The 19760-nt window shown below is 39.7% G+C and overlaps 1 protein-coding gene across 1 annotated transcript in view; it reads left to right on the forward strand.

Moving 5' to 3' along the window:
* Umad1 (UBAP1-MVB12-associated (UMA) domain containing 1) overlaps positions 1-19760 on the forward strand; it is a 168087-nt gene that overhangs the window by 111053 nt on the left and 37274 nt on the right. Inside the window, exon 3 of the mRNA XM_052173239.1 lies at positions 1607-1668. Within this exon, the coding sequence (XP_052029199.1) occupies positions 1607-1668 (62 nt within the window). The remainder of the gene's footprint in view (positions 1-1606; positions 1669-19760) is intronic.

Raw genomic sequence — 19760 nt, forward strand, 5'->3', positions numbered from 1 at the left:
CAATGATTTTTGTGTTTCCCTTGCAAGGGCTTCTAACTTTTGATCCATTTTCTCCTGAATTTCTTTATGTATGACCTTCATGTGTTCCTGTACCAGCATCATGACCAGTGATTTTAAATCCAAATCTTGTTTTACTGGTGTGATGGGGTATCCAGGACATGTTGGTAGAGGAGAATTGGGTTCAGATGTTGCCATATTGCCTTGATTTCTGTTAGTGACGTTCCTGCGTTTGCCTTTTGCCATCTAGATCTCACTGGTGTTAGTTTATCTTGTCAGTGCTGAACTCACCAGTGCAAGCTGCCCCTTCCCAGTTGGCCTCTGGTGCACAGCTTACCTCCTGCACTGCTTGTAGACAGTGTGCTGCTGCCCAGGCTGTTCCGATCCCAAAGCAGGCACCCGAAGGCTCCCGCTGGGGCCCGCTGGATTCACTGGAGCACACTGACTTCTCCCAGCTGGCCGCCCGGAAGCCCAGCTAGCCACTTGCAGGACTTGGAGATGTAATGCTGCCGCCCAGACTGATCTGGATCCGAAAGCGGAGAGAGTAGAGCTAAGGGCTTCTGCCTGAGGCCTTGCCCCAGATTGTGTCTGTGGAGCAGATGGAGCCCGTGTGCACTCCCAGGGAGTGCCGACGGTGTATGCTACTGTGACCTCCCCTGTGTTCCGCTCACTCCGCTGGGCAGCCGATCTGCCAACTGGGCTGTCGCACACAAGGTTAGCCTGGCCGCCCAGTCCCTGAGTCCAGGCAAAAGCCTGGGAGGCCAAGGTCCGAGCAAAGTTCCCCTAGGGGTATGACTGTTAATTGGGTTTGCCAGGTGACTAGGATGGCGGGCGTGCGCGCCCATGCTCCCTGAAAGCGCCGGGAGAGTCTGCTTTGCTAACAATCACCTGGGCGAGTTGACTCACAGATGGCCCACCAAGCCGCCCAGTTCTTGGGGTCAGTCCTGTGCCTTTTGGGGCCTGGACCCCCGCTTTGTTAGCCTTAGGCTATGCCTGTTACAGGTCTGCCCGCCTGAGCTCTCTGTCGTCCTGCAGGCAAAATGGCGGCGGCGCACACGCAGGCCTGGGCAAAAAACCTCCTGGTTGGGTTGGCACCCCGATGGCCCCCCGACCCGCCCAGGGCCTGGGTGCAGGCCAACGCCCGTCGGGCTCAGACCACCGCGGTGTTGGCCTCGGATTATGTTTGTGTACCTCAGTCTGTCCGATTCCTGGAGTACGGAACCAAGATGGATGCTCCTCTCCTGACTGGTGGGAGGCCGAGTTCTGAAGTGGCCTCCGTGCAGGAAAGGCGCTGCACAACTGCAGCTGCTTGCTGCCTGGCTGGTCAGCGAAGGTCAGTGGTCGTGGGCGCAGGGCCTAACTGGTCCCTGTGACACCTTGGTTCCACTGCTGATGGCCCTTCAGCTGGAGCAGCCACTGCTGCCGCTGCCGCCGCCGCCGCCGATCTCCAAAAATATTTTTTTTACTCTTTAAAATTAATTTGTTTACTTTGTAACAAAGGAAATAGTGGTTGCTTTCATAGCATGAAGCATACAACACCAAAAAATAACTGCAAACAAACCCAAGATAATTGTCCTTATAACAGAAAAGTTCTCCTTCTGTCTTATAGGAGATACAGCAAATGAAATGAGATGTAAAACTTCTGCAGCAGAAGGTAGCCAGTCTTTGGAGGTAAGGAAAATGCAGTGGGACTCCTTTGGGAATATGACTGGGGGATCACTGTGATTTCAGAGTCTACAGCTGATTAACAGTAACAACGCACTCCAAGAACAGGTGGTCAGTGAGAGCAGTGATGAGCAGGCCTGGGTGGCTTCCCAGCTCTCCTGCCTTGTCTAGTTCAAGAAATGGGAACCTCTGCAAAGAGGTGAAGAGAGGGATGGAGAGAGCAAGAGAGCGTGGAAGGGAAAGGCAGGAAGGGAACTTAGGAGGAAGGGGGAGTTAAAGACAAGAACCGAGTTCTTGAGTTAGAAAGGTCTGACTATTTTGATGAATTTGAGAATTCTATTGTCTTACTATTTAGTTTAGCATCAGAAACTATTTCTTGACTATTCTGGAGAAAAATCAATTTATCTTTTCTTTTTGCATTTAAAAAAAAAAAAAGCTGTTTTCCCCTGGAGGGAATATTAGTATGTTAGTATGTATTAACAGTGTTTAGTCACTGAAGTAATTATCTTTAAGACTTAGGGGAATGTTAGACATTAGTTTAATACTTACATGGAAGAGATAGACTTGATTTTGCAGTTTTCTGCACAGTGACTAATTCCCATGTCTCCCTGCAGCACAAAAAAAGTAAGTGCATCAGTGAGGTCAGGGTCTGCACTACCTGCCTCAGTACAGGATCCAAAATGTGTGTGAAGATTGCCAAATGAATACATTGATTACAATTAATTAGTTAATAATGAACTATAAGTAGAAAGTTGCTTTTATTTTAAGGAATTTTTTAATAATTTTCACTAAGCAGATGTTTTATAATCAAGGGAAAACTTCTTAAATTGATGAATAAGAAGAAGAATCATTTTACTTTTTCATTTACCTGCATTTATTTTTTTATTCATTCATTCCAAAATATTTACTAAACAGTGACTATGCCGAAGACACACTACAAAGAACTTGGTAGATAATGATTAAAGAAATGAATGCATGACAAGACAACTATCTACAACAAAGCACATTTTACAACAAAGCACATTGATCTTTTCAATTTTACTTCATGTCAAGCGTAGAGTGAGAGCTAAGTGTTGACCATGTGTACCCTCTGTGATCAGAATAAAGCTTAGTGCATGGTAGGCTTAGTAAATAACCACCAGGGCTTCTTAAGTGTTAGTTGCTTAGTGTCTTTTATCAGGCTACTGTTACAAAGAACCCTACTGTATACTGGGTTACAGACAGTAGGAAATTATTTTAAGTTCTAAAGCTGGCCCAAGATCAAGTTACTAGCACCTTTGCTATCTGATAAGAGCCTGATTTTATAGCTCATAGGTGTTACCTTCTTGTGTCATGATATGGAGCTTTGACCTTTACCCCTACTAAAAGAAACAATCCACCTTATGACGGTTCCACCCTTGTGACCTACTTATCTCTCCAATCCACATCTCTTAATGCTATTACCTTAAGAATTCAGTTTCATCATGTCAAACCAAACATGTGGGGGGGGTGTGGGGGGGTGGGAACTGCAGCATATTATAGGATATACTGAATATGTCTGTAGAGCTTGACAGTTTGTTGTTGTTATTAAGTTTGCTCATCGGTATAGAGTCTTCCAAGGCTCCTTCTTAAGGAAAGGAGCATTCAAAGTCACCAGGAATTGGCATGGCTCATTGCCAGGCTGTGTTCTAGACTTTCTATTAGTACCTTAGAGCAGTATACATACTCAGATCAGTCAGAAGTGCTTTCTGAGCAATGGGACAGCCAGTGTTTGCTATCAGAGAGCACAAAAGAAACAGGTGCTGCAGAGGAAACCACATCGTTAAATCATAACATAAGAGGCTGTCTATGGTTTATCATAAAAAAGCCCAAATTATCTTTACCTTAAACACCTAAAATGTAATTCTTTTTTTCTCTTCTTAAAAAACCCAACAATGAAAACATGGCTGTATGGTCTATACTGCTTATCCCTTCATGTAGAAACATATAATCTTGGTTAAGCTCTGGTGAAAGGCTCACAACACCCACAGTGAGAATATTATGTATGAGCCTATGGCCCTGAGTTTGGAACTGTCTAACCAGCTGACTACATTTTACTTATATCTAAACATTTCAACTTTCACTTGACAATAGAGAGGTGTACTTGTTGATTTTTGTATCCCCAAAGCATCTCTGTCCAGGTTTTCATCATCTCAGCATGTCACCATCATCTGTGACAGGTATAGAAGTGAATCCTCGAGGCATCCTTGGCTCCACTCTGTCCTTCACTTTCCTTTTATCTCTTTCAAGTCTTAGCCGCTGGATTCCAACAGTCCCTCAGCCTTGTCACTGTTGTTAGATCCACCCAGGATTTAATAATGGAAATAGAAACAAAGAAATCACAACGGGAGAGAACTCTGGAGATAGAAAACCTAGAAAAGAGATCAGGAGTCATAGATGCAAGCATCACCAACAGAATACAAGGGATAGAAGAAAGAATCTCAGGGGCAGAAGATAACCATAGACAACATTGAGTTAACAGTCAAAGAAAATGCAAACTGCAAAAAGCTCCTAACCCAAAACATCGAGGAAATCCAGGACACAATGAGAAGACCAAACCTAAGGATAATAGGGAAAGAAGACAGTGAAGACACCCAACTTAAAGGGCCAGTAAATATCTTCAGCAAAATTAAAGAAGAAAACTTCTGTAAACTAAAGAAAGAGATGCATATAAACATACAAGAAGCCTATAGAAGTCCAAATAGATTGGACCAGAAAAAAAAATTCCTCCCATCACATAATAGTCAAAACACCAAATTCACAAAACAAAGAAAGAATATTAAAAGCAGTAAGTGAAAATGACAAGTAGCATATAAAGGCATATCTGTCAGAATTACACCAAACTTCTTACCAGAGATGATGAAAGCTAGAAGATCCTGGGCAAATATCATGCAGACCCTCAGAAAACACAAATGCCAGCCCAGGATACTATACCCAGCAAAACTCTCAAATACCATAGATGGAGAAACCAAGATATTCTATGACAAAACCAAATTTACACAATATCTTTGCATAAATCAAACCCTACAAAGAATAACAAATGGAAAATGCCAACACAAGGAGGAAAACTACACCCTAGAAAAAGCAAGAAAGTAATCTTCTTTCAACACACCCAAAAGAAGATAGCCACACAAACATAAAAACAACATCAAAAATAACAGGAAGTAACAATCACTATTATTTAATCTCTGTTAACATCAGTGGACTCACTTCTCCAATAAAAAGACATGGACCAACAGACTGAATACGTAAACATCACCCAGCATTTTGCAGCATACAGGAAATGCACCTCAGTGTCAAAGACAAATACTACCTCAGAATAAAGGGCTGGAAAACAATTTTCCTAGCAAATGGTCCCAAGAAACAAGCTGGAGTATCAGATAAAATTGACTTGCAACCAAAAGTTATCAAAAAGGATAAGGAAGTACACTTCATACTCATCAAAGGAAAAAATCTACCAAGAAAACCCCTCAATTCTGAACATCTATGCTCCAAATGCAAGGGCACTCACATTCATAAAAGAAACGTTACTAAAGCTCAAAGCACAGATCATACCATACACAATAATAGTGGGAGACTTCAACACCCCATTCTCATCAATGGACAGATCAGGGAAACACAAACTAAACAGAGACACAGTGAAACAAACAAGTTATGGAGCAAATGGATTTAACATATCTTGAGAATATTTCATCCTAAGTCAAAAGAATATACCCTCATCTCAGCACCTCATGGTACCCTATCCAAAACTGACCCTATAATTGGTGATAAAACAGACTTCAACAGATATAAAAAGATGGAAATATCCCATGCATCCTTTCAGATCACTACGGATTAAGGCTGGTCTTTAATAGCAACAAAAACAACAGAAAGACCACATAAATGTAGAACCTGAACAACACTACACAATGATAACTTGGCCAAGGAAGAAATAAAGAAAAAATAAATACTTTTTAGAATTTAATGAAAATGAAAGTACAACATACCCAAACTTATGGGACACAATGATAGCAGTGCTAAGAGGAAAACTCATAGCTCTGAGTGCCTCCAAAAAGAAACTAGAGAGAGCATACACTAGCAGCTTAACAGCACACCTGAAATATCTAGAACAAAAAGAAGCAAATACACTCAAGAGGAGTATTTGGCAGGAAATCAACTCTGGTCTGAATTCAACCAGGTATAAACAAAAGAACCATACAAAGAATCAACCAAACCAGGAGCTGGTTCTTTCAGAAAATCAGCAAGTTAAATAAACCCTAAGCCAGACTAACCAGAGAGCACAGAGACAGTATCCAAATTAACAAAATCAGAAATGAAAAGTGAGATATAACAGCAGAAACTGAGGGAATTAAAAAAAAAAAAACAGATCCTACTACTATACTCAACAAAATCCTATATTCTACAAAAAATGGAAAATCTTGATGAAATGGACAATTTCTAGACAGAAATACCAAATACCAAAGTTAAATCAGGATCAAATAAACCATCTTAACAGTTCCATAACCTCTATAGAAATAAAATCAGTCATTAAAAGTCTCCCAAACATAAAAGGCCAGGACCAGATGGGTTTAGTGCAGAATTCTATCAGACTTTCAAAGAAGACCTAACACCAATACTCTTCAAACTGTTCCACAGAATAGAAAATCAAGGAACACTAACCAATTTGTTCTATGAATCCACAGTTATACTGATACCAAAACCTCACACAAACCCAAGAAAGAAAGAGAACTTCAGGTCAATTTCCCTTATGAATATTGATTCAGAAATGCTCAATAAAATTCTGACAAACAGAATTCAAGAACACATCAAAACAATCATTTGCCACTATCAAGTAGGCTTCATCTCAGGGATGCAGGAATGGTACAATGTATGGAAATCCATCAATATAATCCACTACATAAACAAACTCAAAAGAAAAAACACATGGTCATTTCATTAGATGCTGAAAAAGCATTTGACAAAATCCAACACCTCTTCATGCTAAAAGTCTTGGAAAGATCAGGAATTAAAGGCCCATTCCTAAGCATAGTAAAAGCAATGTACAGAAAACCAGTAACCAACATTAAACTAAATGGAGAGAAACTTGAAGCAATCCCACTATAACTGGGGACCAGACAAGGCTGTCCACTCTCTCCCTATGTATTCTATATAGTACTTGAAGTTCTAGCCAGAGCAATTAGACAACAAAAGGAGGTCAAAGGTATACAAACTGGAAAGGAAGAAGTCAAAATATCAATATTTTAGATGATATGATAGTATACTTGTGTCCCTCAAAGCTCCACTAGAGAACTCCTACAGCTAATAAACAACTTCAGCAAAGGGGCCAGATATAAAATTAACAAACAAATCAGTAGCCTTCCTATAATCAAAGGACAAACAAACTGAGAAAGAAACTAGGAAAATGAAACTCTTCACAGTAGTCACAAAGAATATAAAATATCTTGGTCTGACTGTAACCAAGCAAGTGAAAGATGTGTATGATAATAACTTAAAGCTTCTGAAGAAAGAAATCGAAGATTTCAGAAGATTGAAAGATCTCCCATGCTCGTGAATTGGCAGGATTGATATAGTAAACATGGCCATCTTGCCAAAAGCAATATACAGATTTAATGCAATCCCCATCAAAATTTCAACTCAATTTCTCATAGTTAGAAAGAGCAGTTCTCAAATTCATTTTGAATAACAAAAAATCCAGGATAGCTAAAACTATTCTCAACAGTAAAAGAACTTCTGGGGGAATCAGTATCCCTGACCTCAAGCAGTACTACAGAGCAATAGTGTTAAAAACTGCATGGTATTGGTACAGTGACAGGCAGGTAGATCAATGTAATAGAATTGAAGACCCAGAAATGAACCCATACCTATGGTCACTTGATCGTCGACAAAGGAGCCAAAAACATCCAGTGGAAAAAAGATAGCCTTTTCAACAAATGGTGCTGGTTCAACTGGTGGCTAGCATGCAGAAGAATGCAAATTGATTCATTCTTATCTCCTTGTAGAAAGTTCAAGTCCAAGTGGATCAAGGATCTCCACATAAAACCAGACACACTGAAACTAATAGAAAAGAAACTGGGGGAAAGTCTCAAATACTTGGGCACAGCAGAAAATTTCCTGAACAGAACACTTATGCTTATACTCTAAGATCAAGAATCGAAAAATGGGACCTCATGAACTTGCAAAGCTTCTGTAAGGCAAAGGACACTTTCAATAAGACAAAATGGCAACCAACAGATTGGGAAAAGATCTTTATAAATCCTACATCCAATAGAGGACTAATATCCAATATATACAAAGAACTCAGAAAGTTAGACTACGGAAAACCAAATAAATCTATTAAAAAATAGGGAACAAAGTTAAACATAGAATTTTTAACTGAGGAAACTGGAATGGCTGAGAAGCACCTAAAGAAATGTTCACAATTCTTATACATCAGGGAGATGCAAATCAAAAGAACCCTGTGATTCTACCTCACACCAGTCAGAATGGCTAAGATCAAAAACTCAGGTGACAACAGTTGCTGGCGAGGATGTTGAGAAAGAACACTCCTCCATTGCTGGTGGGATTGCAAGCTGGTACAACCACCCTGGAAATCATTCTGGCGGTTCCTCAGAAAACTGGACATGGTACTTACTACCTGAGGACCCAGGTATACCACTCCTGGGCATATACCCAGAAGATGCTCCAACATGTAATAAGGACACATGCTCCACTATGTTCATAGCAGCCATATTTATAAGAACCAGAAGCTGTAAACAACCCTTATGTCCCTCAACAAAGGAATGGATACAGAAAATGTTATACATTTATATAATGGAGTACTACTCAGTTCACAGACCATATGAAGCCTAAGAAGAAGGAAGACCAAAATGCTTCAGTGCTTCTTAGAAGGGTGAACAAAATACTCACAGGAGGAAATATGGAGACAAATTGTGGAGCAGAGACTGTATATAGCCACCAAACCCTGCCGCCATTGTGAATTCCTGGAAGTGCTTGCTGGTGAATGCCTGATACAGCTGTCTCCTGAAAGGCTGTGCCAGAGCCTGACAAATACAGAGGCAGTTGCTAGCAGCCAACCATTGGACTGAGCACTGGAGTCTCCAATGGAGGAACAGAAGGAGCTGAGGGGGTTTGCAGCCCCATGGAAGGAACAACAGTGTCAACAGACCAGACCTTCCAGAGCTCCTGGGGACTGGGCCTCCAACCAAAGAATACACATGGAGGGGTCTATGGCACTGGCCACATATGTGGCAGAGGATGGCCTTGATGGACATCAGTGGGAGAAAAGGGTGTTCGAAGTCCAAATGTAGGGGAATGCCAGAGTGGGAAGAATAAAGTGGGTGGGTGGTAGGGGAGCACCCTCATAGAATCAGGGTTAGGGGGGATGGATAGGGTGTATCCAAAGGGGAGAATAAAAAAAAAGACTGAGAAATGCAGAACTGGTTGGTTAATTGGCTGACTGGCAAGCTGACTGGTTGGTTTATTATGCGTTAAGACAGAGCCTTTGTATGCTAGGATGGCCTAGAACTCAGTATAGCCTGTAGCCTGGACTAGCTCAAATTCTCAGTGATCTTATTGCTTCAGACTCCCAAAGGCTGAATCGCAGGCATAAGCTATCATATCTATTGGTATAAATAACATAAGAACATAATTGGTAAATTTGAAGGGGTTCCATAAAGCTAGAAGTAATGTTTGTAGTACATTATGTTTGTGTGCATAGATGGGTATATTTATGTGTGTACATATGTATATCAATATAAATGTGAGTTTTTCATATGTACATATGTATGTAAATGTTTATTAATGTTTATTAATGTTCATGTTTATATATGTGAGCATATTTATATTTGTGTACATGAATGTATGTTTATATAAGTGTGTATATACTTATGTATATAAATATATATATGTTGTACATGCATATATTTATGGTTTGTACACTTGTGTGTATTTATGTGTGTGTCAATGTGAATATGTTTGTGTGCATAATTTGTATATTTATATTTGTTTATATGTTTATATCTTTAGATGTGTAAATGTGCCTGCTTATATGTATGTGTATATTTGCTGAAGACATGTTTTGTTCTCTGCATGTTGTCAACAGCCATTCAATGAATGCTTAGCCATTCAATGAATGCTTAGTTTGGTCTGCACAAACACTTAGATTAAAGCACAGGGAATTTATCCAGTTTATATCTGAAAAGCTGTGAGTAGGCACCTTACCCTTCAGGGTTAGAATGGTAAGGACAGATGTACACACAGTTCGTCTCTCCTACCTGTTCTTGCCTACTTCGTGTTTTCAGTTGAGCTTTTTAACTCTAGCAGTAGCTAGCTGGAGCTGTAATTCAGTACTGGGAGAGCACTTGTCTGGGTTGCAGGTGTTTCCCAATCCTAAATTGACTTTTCTCTTCTTGTCCAGTCACCCTCCTGCAGCTGTCTGCCATCATCTATCTGTTGTACCTGTCTTCAGTACTCATTGTATTTGAGTATTTTTTTTTTCTGTGTTGAAATTGTTTTGGCATTCATTCGTTACATAAAGACACATTACAAATCAGATTTTTAAGTGTTCACATGTTCTTTTGTAAATTAATTTAAGCAGTGATTCCCAAGGATTGTTTTCATGTTTGTTTCTTTTGCCAACTACCATTTATTTCAGGATAGTATTTATTTCAGAAAATTATGGAAGTATTTTCAATACTATTTTACATCTAATTCTTGTGTTTCAAACAAGTGGTTCCCTGGAATCAGTACACAGTGTCAAATAAGCCAAACATAGTATGCTAATTAAATCACATTTTGTAATTAATATATGAGATATACTTTTTCCATTTTTAATGGTTTTTATTAATTTTTTTCTTTTATTCTTTTTCTTTTTGTTTTATTAGATATGTTCTTTATTTACATTTCAAATGATTTCCTCTTTCCTAGTCCCCCCCCCCAAAGTCCCATAAGCTATTTCCCCTCCCGTGTTCCCCGATCAACCCCCTCCTGCTTCCCTGTCCTGGTATTCCCCTATATTGCTGCATCGAGCCTTTCCAGGACCAGGGGCCTCTCCTTTTGAGGTCCCACAAGGCCATCCTCTGCTGCCTATGCGTCTGGAGCCATGGGTAACACCATGTGTACCATCTAGTTGATGTTTTTGTCCCTGGGAGCTCTGAGAGTACTGGGTGGCTCGTATTGTTGTTCTTCCTATGGCACTGCAAATCCATTCAGCTCCTTGTGTCCTTTCCTCTAGCTCCCACATTGGGGACCCTGTGCTCAGTTCAATGGCTGGCTGAGAGTGTCACCTTCTGTATTTGTCATGCACTAGCAGAGCCTCCTAGGTGACAGTTATATCTGGCTCTGGTCAACAAGTACTTGTGGGCATTGATTTTAGTGTCTGGGTTTTATAACTGTATATGGAATGGATCACTAAGTGGGGCAGTCTCTGGATGGTCTTTCCATCAGCCTCTGCTCCACACTTTATATCTCCTTCTGTGGGAATTTTGTTCCCCCTTCTAAGAAGGACAAGAGTATCCATACTTTGTACTTCCTTCTTCTTGGGCATCATTTGATATGTAAACTATGTCTTGGGTATTCCAAGCTTCTGGGCTAATAACCACTTATCAGTGAGTGCATACCATGTGTATTGTTTTGTGATTGGGTTTCCTCACTTAGGATGATATTCTCCATTTCCACCCATTTGCCTAAGAATTTCGTGAATTCATTGTTTTTACTAGCTGAGTAGTTTTCCTTTCTGTAAATATACCACATTTTCTGTATCCATTCCTCCATTGAGGGACATCTTGGTTCTTTCCAGCTTCTGGCTACTATACATAAGGCTGCTATGAACACAGTGGAGCATGTGTCCTTATTACATGCTGGGGAATCCTCTGGGTATATGCCCAGGAGTGGTATAACAGGGTCCTCCAGTACTAACATGCCCAGTTTTTTGAGGAACTGCCAGTCTGATTAAATGATTTTTTTAACATAAAATATAATTACATCATTTTCCACCTTTGCTTTTCTCCCTTAAACTCTTATGAACTCCTGGCCCTTTTTCAAGTTTGTGGCCTCTTTTTCTTTAATTGCTTGTGTGTGTGTGTGTGTGTGTGTGTGTGTGTGTTCCTAAATATATAAATACAACCTGCTTTTTCTGTATCTTGTACACCTATGATTTCAGGGCTAACCACTTAGCATCGTTGTGCTCAGGGAGCTCTCCTCCTAGGGAAGGCTCCTTTTCTCAGTGATCTCAGCATTCCCTAACTGTCTGCAGTTCCCTGTCTTTGGTTGGGGCCCTTTGAGGTTTCCTGCTTTAATATAAGCATTGGTATTGTCTTTGTCCACGTCTTGTTTAGGTGACAAAGTTGGTAACAATTCACAGGTGTGACTCCTAGTGTTTCTGGGAAGTACACTCAGACAGCTGACTTCCTGTTCCTCTGGGTGTTACAGCCTTTCTAACCCATCTTTCAGGGTGTTCCTTCCCTTTAGGAGCAAGAGTTATGTTATAGATATATCAGTTGAGGCTGAGTATCACCTGGTAACTTTTTCTCTGCATTTTGGTTGGCTGTAGTACTGTCTCAGTCTGTTGTTAAGAAGACATTTATGTGATTAAGGCTGAGAATGGCATTTATCTGTGGGTTCAAGAATAAATATTTAGAATACATATAGGAATTATGCTGGTTTAGTAAAGTGGTTCACGTAGGTTCTCCTCCAAAGGCCATAACTAACCTTGAGTAGTTGGCTAGGTCTCCAGCACCAAAAATGTTTTCCTCTTGTTGAGCAGGTCTTGAGCACAATTCGAGAGTTTTGATTAAGGCCAAGGTGTTCATTGTCACTACTGCACCCTTAGATTTATAATGCCTTGCAGTCATTCACAGGCATCATAGTTGGGTAGGATGGTTACTTGCTTTCCTTGTTTGGAAGCTTGATTGGCAGCTCTTGGTACCATGACAACTAGTCTTCAGAGGAAATGCTTGTAGGTTAAAGCCAGCTCAAACCTTCTGGGTCCTGTGTCCAAAGTGCATGGTGTCTTCAGCAATAGGGACTTGTCTTCCCAAGGGGTTTTTTATATGTGTTTTGCCACACAGTATAGGACTTTCTTATACAAGAATTAAGACACTGGCAAAACACTAAATAAATTCTCTCATATGCAGAATATAGATTTTGAAAAACATGAAAGTAAATGTGGGACTATTCGCACAGAGGAAGGGGACTGGATGGGGCAGGAAAAGAGGGTAATGGGTAAACATGATCCAAAGACAATATACATGTAACAAAACGTCATAACAGAGCTTTATTTTGTATAATAAATATAGACTAATTTTAAAAGTTAACTAAATATGTGATAATTATTTAAATGTTTTCTTCAGGTCTTGAATACATTGCCACTTTTCAAACTTTTTATATTTTAGTTTGTAAAATTTTACAAAAAACATGGAAATATTAGTAGCTTCATAATAAAATACAAATTTTTAAAAACAAGTTTTCTTTAGCCAAAAAGCATAAATAGTGAAGAAGAATAGAACATAATAGAGAACTCAGGAATCACAACAAAATAGTCAAACCACAGTCTGTGCAGTTTCTTTCCAAACAGTGGTATTAATAAACATCATTCATAGCAACTTAATTGAGGCCATACTATGTTTGAATGGGTTCTACTCAAACGACATATTCTTAATGAGATTAAATAAACCAAAATAATTACCCTACAACTGCCTTTCCAAAAGTATAAAATTAATAATTTTCCCATTAAGAATAATTAAGTAATCAAGCATGTCTCCCTTCATAGAGTTTTTTGTAAAAGCATACACATTATTATAGTATGTGACTTAAGCCAACTTACTTCAACCTTACCGTGCTTTCAAAGTTGCGCGCATGTGTGGAAGTCAGACAACAACTTGTGTGAGTTGGTTCCCAGAAGTGAGCCTGGCAGAAAGGATCTCTGCTTGATCAACCACCCTGCCAGCCTAAGAGAGCGAGGAAGACTCTTGAGATCTGAGGAATGTGATTTGTATAGAGCTTTGTTGTTTTGGTGATGAATGCTAGAATCCTAATGGAAACACTAACTAAAAAGGTAATCAAATTAGTTTGAAGATGTATAGGCCATATGTATTTGGTTATAGGGCAATTTTGTCATAGAAAGGTCTAATTAATTAACTATTAGCATTTTACCATTTCCTGAAATGGTAAACTAAAACATGTTTAGATTGGTTAATAAATAATAATTTTCTGGCTTGTCACCCAAGTAACATTTTTGAGATATCAGACTGCTTCATTTATTTTAACAAATATTTCATTAAAAATCTATTTTGAGCAAAGTTCTGTTTAATATTCTCTGTGTCTGAAAATGTCTTGGATTATACCTCTAAAACTCCATCATATGAAAAATTTAGGGTATTGCAGAGGTAATCATTATTTAAGGGAGTGAATCACTGCCACTGTTCTCAAGTGAAGGAGTTTGTAATGCAGAGATGATAACAGCAAGTGTTTGAGACACAAGAATAACATTCTGAGAATTACAATTAAATTATAAATAAGTTATATGTTGGAGCACACTGACAATTTGAACTGTGCCACTTAATCTCATTTTACATCATAAAGATGAATATTGTTTGCAATAGAAGATCGTAGAATCTATACTAACTTCCTGGTTTTTATTATGTTGCCTGGAAGGCGATTTAAAGCCCAAAGTTCAATTAAAACTTTTCCAACAATACATGAGAAGACAAGAATGAGCTAAATCATTACAAAGCAAACCCTTTGACAGTTTGTATTCAGATTTGAGGATGAAATGCTGGCTGGAATTCCTCTGTTACTTTTTTCTAAGGATCATCTCGGCCATAGTTTGTGAGAAAGGCCTGTCTCAGTGCAGCATGCAAGCCCTGCAGCTGTCCTTTGTAGTTTCATGAGGGCTCTAGCCTGGAATTTAATGTATTTCTGTATTCATTTGTGGTTATTATTATTATTGTGATTCTTTTCAAGTTATTTTCATAACAAGAAACCGTGATACTTACCAGTTACCATAAACCACTTTGAATTTAGATATTTAAATAATTTAACTCCTTTGAAGTACCGTTTTATTTAAAAAGCCAACAAGTGGTAAAGATTTGAGTATTCTCCTGAATGTTGGGTAATGTGGCCACTAACTGGATCCTAAAAGAAAACTGAAGTTCCTGAAACTTAACACAATCAAAAAATTAAGCAGGAAAAGCAGGTAACTTAACACCTGCATACTGAGTGGTAATGAACCGTCAGAACTGCCCTTTCACACTCCTCATCTGTTCCCAGTGGGATAACATTTTGTACTTTGGAGCCTACTTTGTTTATTAATACAAAAGAGTATAACCTCAGTAGGGGCTTGACTTCCACCTCACAGGAAAACATCGGGGAGTTTAAAACACAGAGCAGGGCTCTTCTTAACCTGTAGTGTAAGCACTGCTTAATGCAGTAGGCACTTGCCATGGCTGTCGAGCAAGTGGGATGAGCCTCGTGTGCAGTCAGAGGTAAAGTACGCACTGGCCTTTGAAGATGAAGCATGGAACCTGGCTCGATATTTACATCACATGTAAGCATGCCGCTGCTTCTGATAGACTGTGTTCAAGGTAAGGCATTAACTTAACTCCACTTATTTCTTATGGCTGATAATTTGGCTACCAGAAAGAAAAGATAATTTTATGACTTATTTAAAAAGCTTGAACATGTTTAATAAATGTTAATTGTCAGCAGCTTGTTTACTTTCATTTCCAACCTGAGCGGTGAAATCTTGGAAGTCTGAGCAACCAGTTCCTCTTTGCTCTTGTCAAGACGTAGAGCATGAATCAGCTGTGCTTTGCCAGTGCCAGGCCTGGCTTAGGTGACCACAGGTAAAGGAGGCACAACTGCCACTTCATTGTTCCACAGCCGGATGAGTGAATTTTTCACTTCCCACCTCCTCTCCTGACAAGTTGTATGCTTTGTTCATATCGTGGTCTTGATGATGGCGTAATCTGAAGTGAATTCAAGTATCCAGAGACCTCCTTCATGTTTCCACACCTCATGTTATGCTATAAATTACCAAAGGTAACCGTCTTCGTCTGTCATCCCATCAGCCATTCTCTTAGTCTGTATTGGCTAAGCTGACATTACTCATGTCAACACCCAAAAGAGCCAGTCGGCCAAAGCAGAACAAGCCCTTGCTTGTTGACGGGACACAAACATTTATTGTCAGCCAGCCTCTGTTTTCTGGTGACATATAACAGTTTTATATATGAAATGAGAAAGATAACATCAGTTTATAGTTATTTTACATTCTTTAGCATTTGAAGTATTAAGCATTAAGGGCTGTAGAATACTCAAATCAACAGAAGTCACATGATATTAAGCAGAGAGAAAAAACTGAATAAACATTCATAATAATGAAACTTGTAAAGTTTTTCTGTAAAAGTAAATATAATACTTAAATTAGTCGTATACTTCCTCTAAAAGGGGTAACAAGTTGATCTGTTCCCCAAAACTTCAAGACTGGTGGTTTTCTTGAGAAAGCCTTTTATCTTGGACAGACTTTTGTTTGGTTTGCAAAGAGACCATACAATTAGCATGAAATCAGAGGGTTCAATTTAAATTTGATGAACAAGAGCTCCTTTTTAGGCCATCAATAGAGGATGAATTAATAAGACTCCTGTGAGCATGAAAAATATTTTCTTTAAGTTACTGTCATTAATCATAAATGTATACTTCCTTTTTGAAAGAATTGTTTTGAATAGTATGTTTAGAAAATGTTTAGGCCTATATATTTTAGTTGGGCCTAGTATGATTTGTCTTTTAGAAATACAATGGACAACTTTGACATTGTAGTACTTATACCCTGCCAGTGAACACTACTTAATATTTCTTTAAGTCATTAATATTCCATTTTTCTTAATCAAGAGTGACTCCTCTGTGTTTTAACAGGAAGCAGTATTTAAAGATGAGATCCCACCGCTGTAGGGAAAGTTTTCATAGCTTACTAGCTAATTAAGCCTAATTTTTTATATTATGTGTTATAATTCTCTCATGTGTGGCTAATAGTATTCCCTAAAGGAGGACAAAATGCCACTATCTTTTTCACTAGAATGCACTACCTTATAGATTATGATTGTTACTTTAGTAACAAAAATAATACGGGCCCATTTAAATTTGATTTTCAGCAGGTACACTTTTTTTTTTTTATTCAATAACACTTTTTTTTTTTTTAACAGCATCTCACTATGTAGACCTGGCTCATATGGAAATTGTGTTGTTCACCAGGCTGTCCTTAAATTCACAGTGATCCTCCTGCCTCTGCCTTCCAAGTTAAAGGTGTGCTTAAAGGTGTGTTAAAGGCTAACGGTGTGTTAAAGGTCTGTGCCACCAAGCTGGCAACAGGGACTTTTTAGTATGCATTTGCCCCGTGTATTATTTAAAGGTAACTCAGAAAGTTACCTTTATTTGATCTGGCAACTCTTAACTCAGAAGAATCCCGAGTTCTGTGTCGCCTGCCTGTACGCTGCTGTCTGCTTAGTCTATTCCTCCCAGAACATAGCGATAACGTGATGACACCAGCATTCTTAGAGGGCCCTGTGCCTGAAGGATGTGCTCTGAGTTGCACACATAGTTGGAGAGATGGGAAGGGTCAGCTTATAGTTTTTCTCCTGATTTCTTTTTATTTTAGAACAGAAATGCTTACACATGAATACTGACACAGTAGTTAATGGGGTACCTGCAGCAGAACTGTTTTCCTCTGTTCTTGGTTTGTTTAGTGTGACATTCCTAATAACATAACCGCATATTCAACACTTTAAGAGTGAATCTTAAAACATGCATTTCCTATGAATAAGTGAGGCTTGTGGATAAAACGTAGTTCATCAAAAGGAAAGAGGAGGAGAAGCTCACCCCTGGGCCGCGGTGCAGTGTGTCTGGTAGAGTGCACAGCCCTCCTCATGCGGCACCAAACCGCTCTTCCTCTGTGGAGCGCCAGTGTGGGTGTCGCTGCTGTGAGGCTTTCCTGACCATCTTCTTCACACTTGCAGTGCCGCTTGCAGTGCCTTCCGCTCTCCTGCTTCAGCTTCAGGGAACATGTGTGCTCGCACACACATGACAGCATGTGTTAGAGCTTGCTTGGCTGTTTCTTAGAGACCCGTGAAGGAAGGACATGATTGAAATCATCATTTCTGAGCTTCTGGTATCTACTCCAGTCTCGCAAACAATAAGCTTTGAGAAGTGTTTTAACCTTAATAGAACAATTGTCTCCTTTGCGAAGCTTCACTCAGATCTGCTCTTGCTAACCTGAACTTGTTGGCCACTACAGCTTGTTGTGCCGCAGTCGAGAGTATGAGAATGCTTTAAGGCTTCAACTAGACAGTTAATATACCCATGCTTGAATTTTTGATGTTTGGGTTTGAGAAAATACAGTGTGCCTTTTTGGAGGGTGTCCAGTTAGTATTTTTTATTAGATATATTCTATATTTTCATTTCAGATGTGGTCCCCTTTCCTGGTTCCTCCCCCCCCCAAAAAAATTCCCTAACCCATCCCCCCTCCCCCTGCTCACCAATCCTCCGACTCCCACTTCCCTGTCCTGGCATTTCCCTATACTGGGGCATCTAGCCTTCTCAGGACCAAGGGCCACTCCTCTCTTTGATGTCCAATAAGGCCATCCTCTGCTGCATATGCATCTGGAGCCTTGGGTCTCTCCTTGGTTGTTGGTTTAGTCGCTGGGAGCTCTGGGGGTGCTGGGTGGTTCAAATTGTTGTTCCTCCTATGGCACCACAAACCCCTTCAGCTCCTTGGGTTCTTTCTCTATCTCTTCCATTGCGGACCCTGTGCTCAGTTCAATGGTTGGCTGAGAGTGTCCCTCTCTGTATTAGTCATGTACTGGAAGATACTCCCAGGTGACAGCTATATCAGGCTCCTGTCAGCAAGCACTTGTGGGCATCCACAATAGTGTCTGGGTTTTGTAACCATGTATGGGATGGAACCCTACGTAGAACAGTCTCTGGATGGTCTTTCTCTTAGCCTCTGATCCACATTTTGTCTCTGTATCTCCTCCTGTAGGTATTTTGTTCCCCTTTCTAAGAAGGCTCAGAGTATCCATTCTTTGTTTTTCCTTCTTCTTGAACTTCATGTGGTTTGTGAATTGTGTTGTGGATATTCAGAGCTTCTGGGCTAATATCCACTTATCAGTGAGTGTGTACCATGTGTGTTCTTTTGTGATTGGGTTACCTCACTCAGGATGATATTTTCTAGTCCCATCCATTTGCTAATGAATTTCATAAATTCATTGTTTTTAATAGCTGAGTAGTATTCCATTGTGTAAATATACCACATTTTCTGTATCCATTACTCTGTTGAGGGACATCTAGGATCTATCCAGCTTCTGGCTATTATAAATAAGGCTGCTATGAACATAGTGGAGCATGTGTACTTATTACATGCCGGGGAATCCTCTGGGTATATGCCTAGGAGTGGTATAGCAGGATCCTCCATTAGTATTATGCCCAATTTTCTGAGGAACCACCAAACTGATTTACAGAGTGGTTGTTACCATCTTACAATCCCACAAGTGGTGGAGGAATGTTCCTCTTTCTCTACATCCTTGCCAGCAACTGTTGTCACCTGAGTTTTTGATCTTAGCTATTCTAACTGGTATGAGGTGAAATCCCAGGGTTGTTTTGATTTGCATTTCTTTGATGACTAAGGATATTGAACATTTCTTTAGGTGCTTCTTGGCCATTTGATATTCCTCAGGTGAAAATTCTTTGTCTAGCTCTGTACCCCATTTTTAATAGGGTTATTTGTGTCTCTGGAGTCTAACTTCTTGAGTTCTTTGTATACCTTAGATATTAGCCCTCTGTCAAATGTAGGATTGGTAAAGATTTTTTCCCAATTTGTTGGTTGCCATTTTGTCCTATTGACAGTGTCCTTTGCCTTACAGAAACTTTGTAATTTTATGAGGTCCCATTTGTCAATTCTTGATCTTAGAACATAAGCTATTGTGTCTGTTCAGCAAATTCTCCCCTGTGTCCATGTATTCAAGGCTCTTCCCCAGTTTCTTTTCTGTTTCAGTGTGTCTGGTTTTATGTGAAGGTCCTTGATCCACTTGGACTTG

Source organism: Apodemus sylvaticus, chromosome 2 (assembly GCF_947179515.1).
Source record: "Apodemus sylvaticus chromosome 2, mApoSyl1.1, whole genome shotgun sequence".
Taxonomy (NCBI): domain Eukaryota; kingdom Metazoa; phylum Chordata; class Mammalia; order Rodentia; family Muridae; genus Apodemus; species Apodemus sylvaticus.